This window comes from Xenopus laevis, chromosome 4S (genome assembly GCF_017654675.1).
Source record: "Xenopus laevis strain J_2021 chromosome 4S, Xenopus_laevis_v10.1, whole genome shotgun sequence".
In the NCBI taxonomy this organism is placed as follows: Eukaryota; Metazoa; Chordata; class Amphibia; order Anura; family Pipidae; genus Xenopus; species Xenopus laevis.
This window is the reverse complement of record NC_054378.1, coordinates 57,307,389-57,323,234: the sequence shown is the minus strand read 5'-3', so window position 1 is coordinate 57,323,234 and position 15,846 is coordinate 57,307,389. Positions and strand designations below refer to the sequence as shown.

The 15,846-nt window shown below is 37.8% G+C and overlaps 1 protein-coding gene across 8 annotated transcripts in view; it reads left to right on the top strand.

Moving 5' to 3' along the window:
- The window catches only part of phkb.S (phosphorylase kinase, beta S homeolog), a 180,336-nt gene that overhangs the window by 148,228 nt on the left and 16,262 nt on the right, over positions 1–15,846 (top strand). For 7 of the 8 annotated variants that reach the window (XM_018260670.2, XM_041561274.1, XM_018260668.2 and 4 more), the window contains 3 exons: positions 887–944; positions 10,974–11,064; positions 13,773–13,975. In XM_018260670.2, coding sequence (XP_018116159.1) covers positions 887–944; positions 10,974–11,064; positions 13,773–13,975 — 352 coding nt within the window. Of the gene's footprint in view, positions 1–886; positions 945–5,571; positions 5,663–10,973; positions 11,065–13,772; positions 13,976–15,846 lie in introns of all 8 variants that reach the window. The other variant, XM_041561272.1, reaches the window with a different exon arrangement.

Below are 15,846 nucleotides of genomic sequence, written 5' to 3'. Positions count from 1 at the left end.
GGCTGTTATTTCTCCTACTTAATCTAATTGAATCAGTCTCAGTGGGACTTGGCTTTTACTATTGAGTGCTGTTCTTATATCTACCAATCTTGTGATAAGAAGCTGCTATCTGGTTACCTTCCCATTGTTCTGTTGTTTGGCTTCTGGGGGGGGCAGTGATATCACTCCAACTTGCAGTACAGCAGTAAAGAGTGATTGAAGTTTATCTGAGCACAAGTCACATGACTGGGGGCAGCTGGGAAATTGACAATATGTCTAGCACCATGTCATATTTCAAAATTGAATATAAAAAAATCTGTTTGCTATTTTGAATAATGTATTTCAGTGCAGAATTCTGCTGGAGCAGCACTATTAACTGATGCGTTTTGAAAAAAACATGTTTTCCCATGACAGTATCCCTTTAACAATTCTATTACATGGATTAGAAAACCCTGTTCTTTCAACAAAAGCTGTTCAGTTGGTCCATTGAGAACCGTCTCAATTATTTTGGATCTCCTGAACTCTTTGTACATAGCTTTGCACCTAATGGAAATGTGTATCACAAAGCTGTATCTTGATTTATGTTGCCCAATATACTGTTGTAGAGTGAAGTTCCTGATTCACATGACACTCCCATATTCTCTGTGGATATATTTTTTTGGCATCAACACATATTTGTATAAGGAACATTCCCCTTATACCCATTATCCAGATAACTCCTGCTCCCTGACATTCCAGATAATAGAGCCCCTCTGGTTATAAAGCCATTTACTTTTTGTGCTACTGGTCTACAGCTGAAAGGGTATTGGTCCTGTATGATCATTGGAATCAAACGGACATCAGTACCAGAGATCTGTGTGTTGTGCCACTAACAGAGAACTCTGATGTGATATTGTCTTTGCAACAGGTACTGTCTCTGATTTTATGGCAAGAATCTATAGAAAAGCTGGAAGCAATAAACTGTGGTGAGTATTTACCTGTAAATATGTTTTCCTCTGGTAATGTGTTATATACACCAATATTCCACTGCACTGTAAAGCTTTCACTCCACTTGTTGGTTCCAGAAGATTTAAAAAGAGGTTGTTGTATGTCTTAGATCAGCAAACCCTACAGGCTCATCTAATTAGATCTTTCTTAGCTGTAATTGAAATGTGAATAGCTAGTGGCAAAAATACCTTTTGGTTTGGTTTGTTGGATTGGCAACATATAGGGGAGCATTAACTGATGGGCCAGGGGATAAACAATTTGGTACTGCCCATGCAGTTCCCATTTGGTTGCTAACACTAGATTTTGGTCAACTGGCAATCAACAGGTAAATAAGTAATAATTCAAAAATGTAAAAGTCAACTTATCTTGCCCTTTAGAATTTGCTCTAAATTCTTGCATTCATTGTTTCTGAACACGATTCCCTTTCTTCAAATATATCATTAGCGCACTACAGGTGAAGAAAAATTCCGCTACTAGGTTTATGTAAATGCACTAATATTTTTGGGCTGATTTTGCCTTACAATCTAACCATAATCACATCTATTAGTCAATGTGCCGTCAATGTGTCCAGAAATAAAATTGTGTTTGCAAATATCTGCAGCATAAGTAGGCCAGAAATGTGACCGGTGCTGCATCTCTGCCACTTCCATTCTGATCTTCTCATTTAAGTCACTGACCAATTCAGCCACCAGGCTTACACATATCTATGCACTGTCTTGATTCTAAGCCCCATATAGCATGAAGTTTAAATCTAGCCATTGAGTTTATGGGAAGGAAATGAAGTGACATACTCAAAGTCACGAGCTAATGGAGCAAGAAGTAAGCCCTGGCAGATAACTCTATTACAGAGTAATAATATAACCACTGAGTGACTCCTTCATAGAATTTAAGGGAAATCCATCAAGTTCAGTACTGAGATTTCATTGTTGCTGTTCATCCAGAATTGGTCAGTAGTGATCTTTAGGATGGCAATATATTAGGAACACTAAACCATTTAAAACTCAGAATACTTCCAGACCCTTAAGCATCACTAGGTGCTCTATTTCTTGGTATCATACATATCCTGAAGTCCAGTGCAACCTTTGCTAGGAGGTAATTCAGTTCCACAATAAGACTGATCTGAATGTGTAACTGCTTCTTGGTAAAAGTAAAATTCCCACTAATAACTTCTTGTTCTCTGTAAACGACATTCTAAATGACATTTCATGAGATATCCATATAAACTGTTGTTCCTCAGACTGCCTTAATGCACACTGCCTTGTTTAAATTAAGTAGTTCCACAGGTCTCTGAGCTTTGAAATGGGCTGCCCCCTATAGTACAATACTGCATGCATTCTGAGGGAGGGCATATAGGTGCCCTCCCTCCCAATCTGTCCCTGTCCAACCCCTAACTTGTGTATCATTCTAATGTGCAAGTTAGAGAATGTGCACAGAATGAGGGCAGTGGTTTGACCCTACAGTTACTGTTTGCTATATGGCCCTGAAGACAGGGCTGACCTGCACCCGATGGTGCTTTAGTGTGAGGTGCAAACAACAAAAAGTGCTGGCTCAATGGAGTGGCTATTTGTGCTCTTGCACTTTTTCCTCCAGTCATAGATAATGGCCCCTTATATCAGGGGTCCTCAACCATTCTTATTTGTGAGCCACAGTTGGGGAGCAACACAAGCACCATGGCGGTCCCAAATAAGTGCTGTGATTGGCTATTTGATAGCCTCTATGCAGATTATCCGCTTACAGGAGGCTTTGTTTGGTAGTTCGTTTTTTTTTTTATTCAAACAAACCTTTTTCACCAAGCCAGGAATTCAAAAATAGGCACTGGGAGCAGCTTCCGAAAGGCTGATCATAAACATGTTGCTCACTAGCCACTTGTTGGGAATAACTGCCTTACCGGCATATTGTCTTTCAATTAAAGAAAAGCACTGATAATTAGAGAGTCTTTTATTTACACATCTGCTATATCTTGAAAAACTCCTACAGATAATAATCTTTTTATATTGTGCTTCAACCAGTTTTGTATTTAAGCACATTCATTGATCAAAGACCCACATTCATTAATTTAGATTTCACTAAAATACATTCTTAGTAGCTCTAGCAGGTCCCTCACATTCATTGCAGAGTCTTCTCCCGCTTTATATAACCGCTTTTAACCTTTTTTTTTGTGTAAATTGTTTTCTATTTTTGGGGAACTCTTCTAATAGCTTCCTCACAATTGATGTCACACTTACAGGTTTATGGTTTCTTGGCTGAGACTTTGTTCCCTTCTTAAATAGTAACACTACGTGTACAGTTAACAGCAAGGCAGTATGAGTTCGAAGAGAACTTGAAGATTAAAAATAGTGCTTTGTCTTTCACAAACTAAACATAGCTGTGGGTGTGCAACACCTGTTCTTTATGCTTTATTCATGTTCACTCTTATTCTCTTGAGTTTCGAATTGCATGAACTGACTCTGTTTAATAAAATGGTATCTTATACAGAAACTAATTAGTTTAAAAAGTTCCTTTAAAATGTTCCTTCCTTTGTTCTTACTAGGCAGTTTACTGATCACTCTTTTATAAACTGATTAATGTGTGAGTTCATATGTAATCCTGCTCTGAATAGGACTACATGCATGTGTGCCATGTCACTAAGGTGCAGGTATATCAACCCTCAAGGCTCAGGTTTATGCAAAATGATTGCAGAAAATGCTAGTACGTTCCTAAGCTCAATTGGTTGTTTAGTTAAAAAACTAGCATTTGTTTAGGCAAAAATATAAAGCTCACTAGATTTTCTGCAATCATTTTGCATGTAACAGAGCCTTGAGGGTTCATAAAAAAGCCCCTCAAAGTAAGCTATAATTGTTCTACTTACAGTAGAAGTAGATACAGTAGATACAGTATAACATTCATGCTTTTAGAAAAGGCTTGGGTCCCAAACCTTTCTTACGAGTGAGCCAAATTAAAATGTTTTGAGTATGCACACAAGCGTGAAAAGTTCCTGGAGGTTTGTAATTAAGGGCTGTAATTGGCTCTTTGGTTGCCCAGTATGCATTGTCAGCCTTCAGGAGGATCTGTTTAGCAGCAAACCTATCTTTATACCTCCAAAACTTGTTTTATTGTCATAGAATTAAAAATGAAAGCCTGATTTGAGGCCACTGGGAGCAATGTCAGAAAGGGTGTTGAGCAACATGTTTCTCACTCTCACTTTGATGTTGTGCCACTTCATGGTGATCACTACATCCATAAGGGTGAAGACACACAGAGCTACAAGTAGCAGCTACTTGTCACAGCTACGAAATAGACAATAGTGATAAATGGCTTACACTACGAGGAATTTTGAATTCATGTTTTTTTAAACTCCCATAAATTCAAAATTAGACCAATGGAAATGTATTAATAAAATTAAATTTTCTTAGCTGTGACTAATTGAATCAGCCCGAAAACTCAAATCGAATTTGATTTGAATCAGAAAAACTTGATTACAATTTAAAAAAGTAGATTCGCATTTATTTTTTAAGGGCCAGAGTATGATCAATCTTGAAATTCGAATTAAACCTCGAATCGAGTTTGGATAATTCACAATTCGAATTTAAAAGTTCTGACCCAAAACATTTTTGAAAATTTCGAATTTTTAATAAATCTGCCCCTACGTTTGTTTTAGCAGAGACAGTTCTCAGTATTATCTATGGCAGTGTGTATTTTTTGCCATTTTTCCAACATGCGTCTTCACCCTATGAGTGTGGTAAATCTTCAAATTTGCTGAGAGATTAATTAATTTTGCCTAGAGATTAATTACATTTACTGCTTCTTTGTGTGCCAATTTTGGCAAAAGATATAGGATTATTTCTTGTACCCTCTCTGCTTTGTTCTGGAATAACTTGTGGAAGGCTTGTGTGCAGAAACAAAAACTGCCCCCTCACCACAGGTGCCCTACCAGCAACCAATTCCCTAAAAGTGCACAAGCCAATTACCAGAGAAAGAGAATAGTTTTGAATTAAATTGTGTTTGCAAAGCTAGTCAGTGAGTAAAGCACTATGGCTATTATACGCTTTTCAAATGCTGTTAATCAGGTCAGTTTTTTGATTTAAAAGTTTTTTTCCATAAAATACAATGTATACACATACTGCAATTGCGTGTAATTAGGTGTGCTTTTGTACAGAATAAGGGGGCATCAAACTGGTGCGTAATACACAAAAAAAATCAGATCCTAATGATTAATTGCCATTGATAATTAAAATGTCAGTTTTCCTTTAATATGGCTGATCAAAAATGTATACATTTCTGTAAGATTCTGCCATGTTACAGGAATTTGTATATTTTGTGATAGTGAATAATGCATCCCATTTCCAAGGTAAACCAGCTAATCTTTGCTAAGATAGATAGGTAGATAAATGTCAATAGCAGAATTGTTTACAGAACTCAGTACTAATATTGTTGCTAAAATTATTGTTTTTACAAGACATTGCATAGCACAGGTGCAATGAAAAAGCAATAGCAAGCTAATATACTGCAGAGCGAGGTATCTGCTAGTGCTGGCAGGCATGCAGCCATCTGGGAAATTTCACTTGAATTTCTTCAATATAAATTCAATCTATTTGATCCCTTTGTCTTGTGATATTGTACACCCAGGTTTGTGGTTCGTTACACTGCTGCCTTCACACAGAAACTAGCTTCCTCCATTGCACCACACATTACCACCTTACTGGTACATGGGAAGCAGGTAAAAAATTGCCACATTCCTGCTTCTTAAAATCTAGCTTTCTTAAACAGTGACTGCTGATGAAATGTGTTGTGCTTGTTTTTGCACACAATCGCATGTGTTTAAATTAACAGACTTGTAACTCACATTGCTTGGTCTTTTTCAGTTTTTGTTCCCATATTCCTTCTCGCTTGGTCAGGGACAGTGAAGGAAATGTGCTGTTTCAGGCGAAGTGATATTATCTACACACATATTTTGTCAATTTATTATCTTTGCAGCCACCTACATATACATAAAGCTGAGACAAAGGGGTAAAGGGTTACGTTATCTTAAAGCAGAAGGAAAGCTACGGAGGCATTTTATTGCCAACAGATTAGCTGCAATAGTACAAGCTAGAATGTTATATTTATTCTGTAGAATGTTTTACCATACCTGAGTAAAAAGCTCTAGAAGCTCTCTGTTTGTTTAGGATAGCAGCTGCAGTATTAGCTTGGTGTGACATCACTTCCTGCCTGAGTCTCTCCCTGCTCACTTATAGCTCTGAGGTCAGATTACAGCAAAGAAGCGAGGAGGGGAAGAGGAGCAAACTGAGCATGCTCACGCCCGGGGCAAGGAGGTTTAAGCTGAAAGCAGGAAGTCTGATACAGAAGCCCATGTGTACACAATAGAACACAGTTTTTCTTTTGACCCAGAGCAGCACTACTTTGGGGGTTTACTGGTATATTTAGGTGGACCTTTCTGATAAGGCTTGCTTAGTTTTAACCTTTCCTTCTCCTTTAAAAGGAAAATATACTTTGTTTATGGATTGCTTTTATATCAACGTGAGTAAATGTTCAGTAATCCATATTAGAACTTGTTTTGTAGCGACAGTGTTTTTGTAAAGGAGTAATTTGTCAGGTGAAAATCTGTCATTCTTAGCTCACAAACGTTTACAAAAATTTTGGAAGGTCATTTACTAAACAGACACAAAAACAGGGTAACCCACAGTTTGGGGTTGTGTTAGAAAAGGTCTCATCACCTATAGCACATACTGTAGCATTTACTGGTCACCTGTATAAAAGCAAACATCTTATTGATTACCATGGGTTACTGCACCTGAGGAAAATGTTTCCCAATTGATTCTCTAATTGTAATAGAGATAAGATGTTGATAGTATTATTACTATAGTAATAATTTTACTATATTATTTTACTATAGTACTGTAGGATTGCATGGTCTTGTGAGTAGGACCCTTTGTTCCCATTTTTATTCCTGTTGATAATATAGGACTTATTTCTGATTGATCCGTGAAGTAACTCCCCTTAGATTCCCATTCACTTGCACTGTGCAAAGAGAGGTTTGCATCTTGTTATGGGTATTAATATTTCCCATTTGCTGCCCATTACATGGAAGGTACAAGTTGCATGTGCCATACTCCACCACAAATAATTGTAATCCATACCAGTAATTGCTATGAATGCATAGAATCCAGAATTTGGTTTGGGATTTAGCCGAATCCAAGTGCCTGGCCCAACTAAATCCAAATACTGTACATAAAAATATCTTTGTGCTTTTTGTCACACAAACAATGAAGTCAAAAAAGTTTAAACATCGTGCTGCATGTGCGGTTCTATTTCCCTCGTTTCCCTTATTTGTATATGCACATTAGGGTTGAGATTCAGTTGAATCTTTCACAAAGGATTTTCCTGAATTCGATGCATCCCTAGTAATTGCATCTAAAGATGGTGAATACAAAGAGTAAGCAAGGTACACTATTTAATTGTGTGGCTTTACGTTTAGATAACACATTCTGTAGCACTCCAGGTTGTGTTAGTATCACTTTAAAGGTTACTAGGCATAGACTGGCTGGGGTTTGACTTATGGATATTTAATCAATGAATAAAACAGGAGTCTGAAAGAAGGCCAGTGCTTAAAAAAAATCACTTTTTTGGAGGTTAGCTGACAGAACTAATCATTTATACTGTTTGAGTGCAGTGACCCCATTACATAGGTTAGTAGTCACCTTTCCACTGATACAACACCCTGCCAATATGTCACTCACTGGTATTAATGCAAAGCACACACTTCTAGGGCAGCAAGAACATACCCTTATTCTGCGCTAGAGACCTATTCCCAACAAGTGCAGATGAGATCCTACATTCAATTATCAGCTATTAGCATCTTAGTGACGGACATATTAAAACATTACTGTGTCAGATAAAGACCCATGAGGCTGATTATCCTCATTAGATGCATTTTAGATTTTCTCTAGGGCACAGTAAGTCAATGGAGCAGAAATTATCATAAAATGGCAGCACATTCAGCACAAAAATGAATTCATGTGCTGTGGGATTGATTAGATGTCAGTGTTAGTGCATTAGATAGTCGGCCTCGATGGCAGGAGACATTGAAATCAATTTTTCCTCCAAAAAACAACTATCCTTTTAAGAGTATTGTTTATATCATGTGTGGTTTGTCTTATTTAAATGGTTACACTTCAGCTGGGAGCTGGGACTTATACAGTGCATTCAAGCTAGTTTCGTTATTAATACTTCATCCATGAGCAAAATGTTACCCTGTTTTAAACACTGCTTTATCAAGATGCACCAATGTTTAGCATATTGTTTACACCACCATGTAAATGTCCCCTGTAGGTTTATTAGGATTCCTTGGGCCTTAACCTAGGTGTTTCATACTGGGCTCCCACCTTGTCCAGCCTGTAATACTTTCCTGGATACATATTCTTTAGCTGTCACTCATGCCTACACTCACCGCTGGCACACGTTGCTCAGCCTTCCACCACTGCTTATAATAGTCAATATGGGAAACACTGTACCTGAAGCACAAATAACCGTGACCGGTAATTTTGTGCAGATGCAACTTGTCCCCACTATATGTGCTGCAGTGGTTTCCCATAGACAAATGCCCGAGGACCGTGACAGTCAGAACACCCAGTCAAATATTAGCCACAGACCTTCCAGGCAATCTGCATCCTAGACATGTACCCCTTGCCTAATACTAGGTACACCTCTTGTATTTCCTAATATATACACTGTGACCATCCTGTACTTTGTACATTAAGCCCTCTTGTAAAAATGTGTTCAGCTCTATTTATGCATTTCTCTGAACTGTGTTATACAGGTATAGGATCCCTTATCCGGAAACCTGATATCCAGAAAGCTCCGAATTACGGAATGGCCATCTCCCATAGACTCCATTTTATCCAAATAATCCAAATTTTTAAAAATGGTTTCCTTTTTCTCTGTAATAATAAAACAATAGCTTGTACTTGATCCCAACTAAGATATAATGTATCCTTATTGGAAGCAAAACCAGCCTATTGGGTTTATTTAACGTTTAAATGATTTTCTAGTAGACTTAAGGCATGAAGACCCAAATTACGGAAAGATCCGTTATCCGGAAAACCCCAGGTCCCGAGCATTCTGGATAACAGATCCCATACCTGTATATAATTTCTGTAAACTATTCTCTGGTCAGATCCTACCCCTGACCCATATAGCTCACCTTGATCTATGAGTAGACCTGAGGAGGGAATGTGATGGTCTGACCATTTCAACTCTCCCAGTCAGATTGCAATATGTGCACAGGTTAATACAACTACCAATAGCAGTGTAAATGCTAACAACTATTTCATGTTCACAATGTGACTAGGTGAATTAATATTACTAAACAGAGAGTCTTCTCCAATTAGAAAACTATTTGTAAGCATTTCAAAGATAAATACAATGTAGAATTGTGCAATGGAACATCATTTACCAAATACTCTGACTGCATCATTTAAGAATAAATTTAGATAATATGCAAAAAAATAATCATATATTATTTGCCTTGGTAAATGTGCCTTGGACAGACACATAGACATAGTTCCAGTATTATGATCAATTATGTACCATAAATTCTACTTAAAAGTGTGTACAGATAGATAGATAGATAGATAGATAGATAGATAGATAGTACACCGTTTTTTGACAAGAAAGACCCTAGGGGCTGGTTTTTGTAGATCTTTTTTGTAGACATTGGATTTCCATGCACATGGCAACAAATGGAAGGTGGTTCTATCCAGGAACTTTATAAATAAAAAGTTCATGGTCAAATATTTTTTATTCAGATAAAACAGTACCTCATGCTTAATCCCAACTAAGATATAATTAATCCTTATTGGAGGCAACACAGTCCTACTGGGTTTATTTAAAGTTTAAATTATTTATTTGTAGAATAAAAGTATGTAGATCCAAAGTACAGAAAAGAACCCTTATCTGAAAACCCCCAGGTCCTGGGCATTCTGGATAATAGGTCCCATACCTGTATGGGAACACAAAAGAAAGGACATAAAGAAAAATGGGTATGAGGAGAACATAAGAAAGGGGAGACAGATTATGAAACAGATTATGAAAACAAATGAAATGATGGTATAGAAAAAGACATGTACTGTATGTATTGCTAATATAAATACAGATTTTCCCTTTCAAAGAATAAAAGGTCACAGTTGCAGGGCTGTTTCTTAAAGTCTAAGTTGTGAAGATCTCTTTGTGTATTACTTGGGCTAACACAGGCTCTTCACATATTTTAAGATGCTACAGTATAATGATTTTATAAACAGCTCTCAAATTCTATTCCCTCCCAGACAAAGCTCCTTGTGATTTCAGCTAAAATGCTCTTCATATTCCAAGTAGCAGCTGCTACAGCCTGATTCTACCTATCTGTTCTCGGGAGCTGTGACTTTGCTTCTTAAATTAGCTTTCCCACAAATTTACATTAATTGCCTTCTGTGGTATTTTAGAGTGACTGATTCTTTTAATATTGTAATCATTGTAATATCATAATTATTGCCAGGCGTCAGTAGAGTTCTATGGTACTGAATGGAGTATGTGGTTTCTCTATCTATTTGGTAAAAGCTTTGAGATAAGGCAGTATTTTGGGGTTTGGAGGCATCTCTGTGTGAGCATTTTGAAGCAAGAAAGTGAGATAAAGATATAGGGAAAGTAGCTGAGTTGCAGTTTATTGTTCCACAACGTCTCTCTGTTATCCATTCTCATTGTTGTTGTGGGCAGTATCATTGCAACACCTTTGGCCTAGACCACTGTGTCTTAACCTTTGCCTTCCCATATATTGCTGGATTACAACTACTTTAGCTATTAAATATAAGTTGTAAGAGTTTTGGTCCAGCAACATCTGGGACCCAATGGTCAAGAATCAGAGGCTGAGGCAATACTAAGGCGCAATATGTGTGAACAGGCTTTGCAAGATATAGAAGCGCAGGCTGCTTTTAACCCTTTGCAGGGTATAACTAACATTCAAAAAGTAGTGGCACTGCTCTGTTTTCTGTCCGCAGGTCGGTTGTACGTCTTGCTGCCAGTCTTTTAGGTAAAATAGTGGACAGCCTTGCACCTTCTATAACTAATGTTTTAGTTCAGGGCAAACAGGTAAGTACACATTTTCCAAGTGTATGCTATTTTGTCTGTATGTTTATATTACTAGATATTAAAAAACTAGGGTGATTGCACCAAAATGACAAGTATATATAAAATGTTGTGGGGGGAAATGGCCTGCAATCTAAACAAAGTAAGCATTACAGACTCTGTGACAGTACAAAGGAAACCCACATTTGGTTCATTCTAGATGGGAATAGCGGATGTACTGTGCATTTGAATTCATTCTCAGATTGCTTCTTAGCATAAATAAATAATGCACTGAAACATTTCCATATTGAAAGAATGGAAAATTAAGAGAAACATTAGATAAAGTTAAATGCCTGTTGAGTTGAAATCTATTCCTTAAAGGAAATCAGCTGTAAGTGTATTAAAAAGACAAGATTTTAGACAGCAGAGTTCTCCGCTGATGAGCAGAGATGAGTGAAACAATAGAACAAGTTTCAAAATGCATGTATTTGTTAGACAGTTTGAAGCCATCACATCAATTTGCAAATATGTTTGTGCCAGTGCTGCTGAGCAGGAGGTAGGAGCCTCATAACTTCCAATTAACACACTATCACAGCTGCTTCCAACTTAATACAATGTCTATCATGTTTTGTGATGTGCTACCATTTTTCAAAGCTCTGCAAATTTTTATAGTCAAAAAGATACAGATTTTTCAAAATGTTTTGTGTTAACATCTGGCCATCCCTGCTGTCAAAAAGCCTTTGTGTAGGTGTATTTCTCTCTTGTAGGGTAGGAGACCTAGGTAATATGTGAACTCGTTTTTTTTAAGAGTTAGATATTTATTAGCAGTGTTCTGATATAAACTTTAGGCTTATGGCACCTTGGAATGTTTTGTGGCAATTTGTCTCCACTAAATACCCAATGTTCTGGTTCTGGTGCCCTTTCAGAACTATATCATCCTTTCATATGAAGAACTGCTGTGCTAATCAGACTACAGTAATTACAATGCCTACTTAAAGTCCAATAAGTATTACACATAAAATCAGGGGCCCAGTACTTCAGCTGCTTTAAGCACTACATGAGTATTGTGCTTCATCACCATAAAAACACTCTCTTCAGGCAGAGAAGAATCCAGTCATCCAGTATCATCTGATAACATGAAATTGCCTAAACCTACCATGCTTTAAACTGAAAATGTGATATTGAAGCAGGTACTGGAATGCTTACTTGCCTTTGCTGCAGCCAGCCGTTTCCTTTAGCACAACATGAATGTGTTCCCATGAACATAAAACTTTATATTTCCTCTTTAAAGGGATACTGTCATGGAAAACAAGTTTTTTTCCAAAACACATCAGTTAATAGTGCTGCTCCAGCAGAATTCTGCACTGAAATCCATTTCTCTAAAGAGCAAACAGATTTTTTTTATATTCAATTTTGAAATCTGACATGGGGCTGGACATTTTCCCAGTTTCCCAGCTGCCCCAGTCATGTGACTTGTGCCTGCACTTTAGGATGGAATTACTTTCTGGCAGGCTGTTGTTTTTTTCTACTTATTGTAACTGAATCAGTGTCAGTGGGACTTATACTTTTTACTGCTGTTCTTAGATCTTCCAAGGAGTTGTTATCTTGTGTTATTGTTATCATTGTTCTGTTGTTAGGCTGCTGGGGGGGGGAGTACAGCAGTAAAGAGTGATTGAAGTTTATCAGAGCACAAGTCACATGACTTGGGGCAGCTGGGAAATTGACAATATGCCTAGCCCCATGTCAAATTCAAAACTGAATATAACAAAATCTGTTTGCTCTTTTGAAAAATGGATTTCAGTGCAGAATTCTGCTGAAGCAGCACTATTAACTGTTGCATTTTGAAAAAAACATGTTTTCCCATGACAGTATCCCTTTAAGCAGTGTCTTTTGGCTGAAAATATAAAAGTGAAGGTGGTGATGACTGCATAGTGTTAACATGGTCACTTGGTGCAGGGTTAGGGAGTGTGTGCATGATCCCTGCCATATGTGATGCTACTTACTTATCCGATCTTATATCCTATCTTGACATGGGACTTATAGTCCCATGTCAAAGAAATGATATAACTTGCTGGCCATATTGGAGTGAAATAGTACAACATGCCCTTTTATTGTGCTAAAGTTTTGTGTATTTTCCTTGTGAGAAAGTATTTGCATGTTCATTGATGTTTATAACTTGCATTCTGCCATATGCACATGAATGGTGTATGCATGCATGCTTATCCAATGAGCATTGTGGTTTTTGTTTACAGTTTATCTATATAAGAACTTCTTTGTGGTTATAATATTTACATAATGATAAGTTATATCTACTGTTTATTACTGTGCATTCAATGTATGCTGAGATAGAGGGATACAGACATTGTTTTGTACAGATGACAGCCTTTGCCATTTGGTAGTTCTGCTAATGAGCGGTTCCATTCCTTTGCCTGGTTTGGTATCCCTCCGTGCAGTTTACCTTACATAATGAGGCTATCTAAAAATGTGATATTGCCTGTCTCACAGCTACAGTGAGACAATTATATAAATGCAAAATATTTCCATTGCAGCAAAGTTTCCTTCCAATTAGATTCCCAAACAAAAAAACTGGCAATTTGCTGTGTGGCTGTACCGTGTAAACTCGGCAAATTCTCTTACTTTGTTGTGTGCTCGTCTGAAATGTTCCCATTTTCCTTACTCTGCTTCTAATTTGTGCTTTTCTGTTGTTCTCCATTCAAACACTCTATTTGTAGGTGACACTGGGAGTCTTTGGGCACGAGGAAGCTGTTATTTCCAATCCCTTGTCTCCAGGAGTGATTAAGGATATCATCTACAAGAAATGTAGCCCTTATGATGAGCGAGAGGCTGTCCTGCAGCAAGAGCTGGTTATTCACATTGGCTGGATTATCTCGAACACACCGGAGCTTTTCAGCGGCATGTTAAAGATACGAGTCGGGTCAGAATTTATTTTTAATCACATAAATTAAATTAAAAAAAAAATGAAAAACTAATTATTGCACGCACAGCTGTTCATTTATGTTTACTCAGATCCTAGGAAAGTGTTAAAGAGAGATGCTAACTTATTATATATATCTGAGCTCTTATTTTGGAAAGTAAGCCTTGTGTTGACACATTATGCACAGCTTGGTAGGAAATAGCTTTTTTTTATGCAGTTAACATAAAAACTGATATTGTATGCACAGTAGCTTTAAACCCAATTTTTAGATCGCTTTTATGACTCATGAGCCAATACACACCAATGTGTAAAGTCCATGAATTTTTTACACACAGGCATGCTCTCACACATAAAACACACTTGTGCTCAAAAGTCACAATTAAAGAGCCACTATGCCCTATTTTTTTATTTTCTTTAAGGATCTACCAACTGGATTATATTTATTTTGGTTTATTTCCCCTAAGCTTCTGTGAAGGTATTCATGACTTATTTACAGTTTTAGCCTTGCCTCAGTGGCTAGTTTCTCTCTGGCAGAATGGGCACAAGCTCTCTTATTTCTTTTGGTGTTTTATTCCAGGTTTTGATACCTCAATAAGTTTGTGACTGCACAGCAAGTGTTGCATGTGAATCAAGTGTTTAGCAGCACTAAAAACCTTAAGGTGTTTAAAACTTAAAAGATGTTTTAACTACTGTAAGTACCCAGTGTAAATATGAGTGCAAGTAGGTTTTCTGGTATCACTCTGTGTTTCTTGTCACATGTATGTGGTGTTGGAGCAGCAGCTCCATGCAGTATTTACATGTGAGAGATGTTGGTGGGTTTTCAAAGCAACAGATTGGCCATTTTGGCTAAGGATGCTGGGGAGGACAGCTCTGAACTTGCATGTATGGATACTGACTCTCAGAGCAAACTTCTTTGAATGGAGCAACAGCAGGGGCCAGTTTCTTTAAAAACAGTCTTTTATTTAAATCATTTAAAACAGGGATCCCCAACCTCTTTTCACCCATAAGCCACATTCATATGTAAAAAAGAGTTGGGGAGCAAAACAAACATGAAGATAGTTCTAGGAAGTGGAAAATAGGTGCTGTGATTGACCATTTCATAGTCCCTCTGTGGACTGGCAGCCTACAGGAGGCTCTGTTTGATTGTACACCTGGTTTTTATACAACCAAAACTTTCCTCCAAGGCTGGAATTCAAAAAAAACACCTGCTTTAAGACCACTGGGAGCAACATCCAAGGGGTCGGTGAGCAACATGTTGCTCACGAGCCACTGTTTGGGGATCACTGATTTAAAACATGGAACTCTTACAGGCATATCCCAATACCAAACATTTGACATATTTTGTAGCTACCAGCCACTTTTTCAAAAGCTAAATGGCAATATGGCCCATCTTGTAAAATTTAAACTCACATAAATCCTTTCCCTAAAAACATTTAGCTCCTACCACAGTGCCCATTAGAACACATATGTAGTCCAAACAGCTGTTATAGAAAAATCCAACCAGGGATATTAATCAGTGAGCTGGATTTTTAAATATTAATGTCTCCATGATACCATGTGCACAGTGGCGGATTAATACTACCTGAGGCCCCTAGGCTACACTTCTCACAGGGGCCTGCCTGGGATGGCACAGTGGCCAGTTCATGTATAGCCAGCACAATCATCCAGGGACATACACCACTGACTGTGTTTGAGTAGGCTGCAATACTTTAGTGTTATAAGCAGCTCCTTTCTTGGTTTCCTTTCTCCCTGCGCTGAAATCAGTGAACTGAAGGAGGCGGGCAGTTTCAGTGCTGGCTAATCGGATGCTCCACAGCTCTCTTCTTGTCACAGCCGAAGTAATTTGATCCGGCTGCAGGGAATGTGACAAG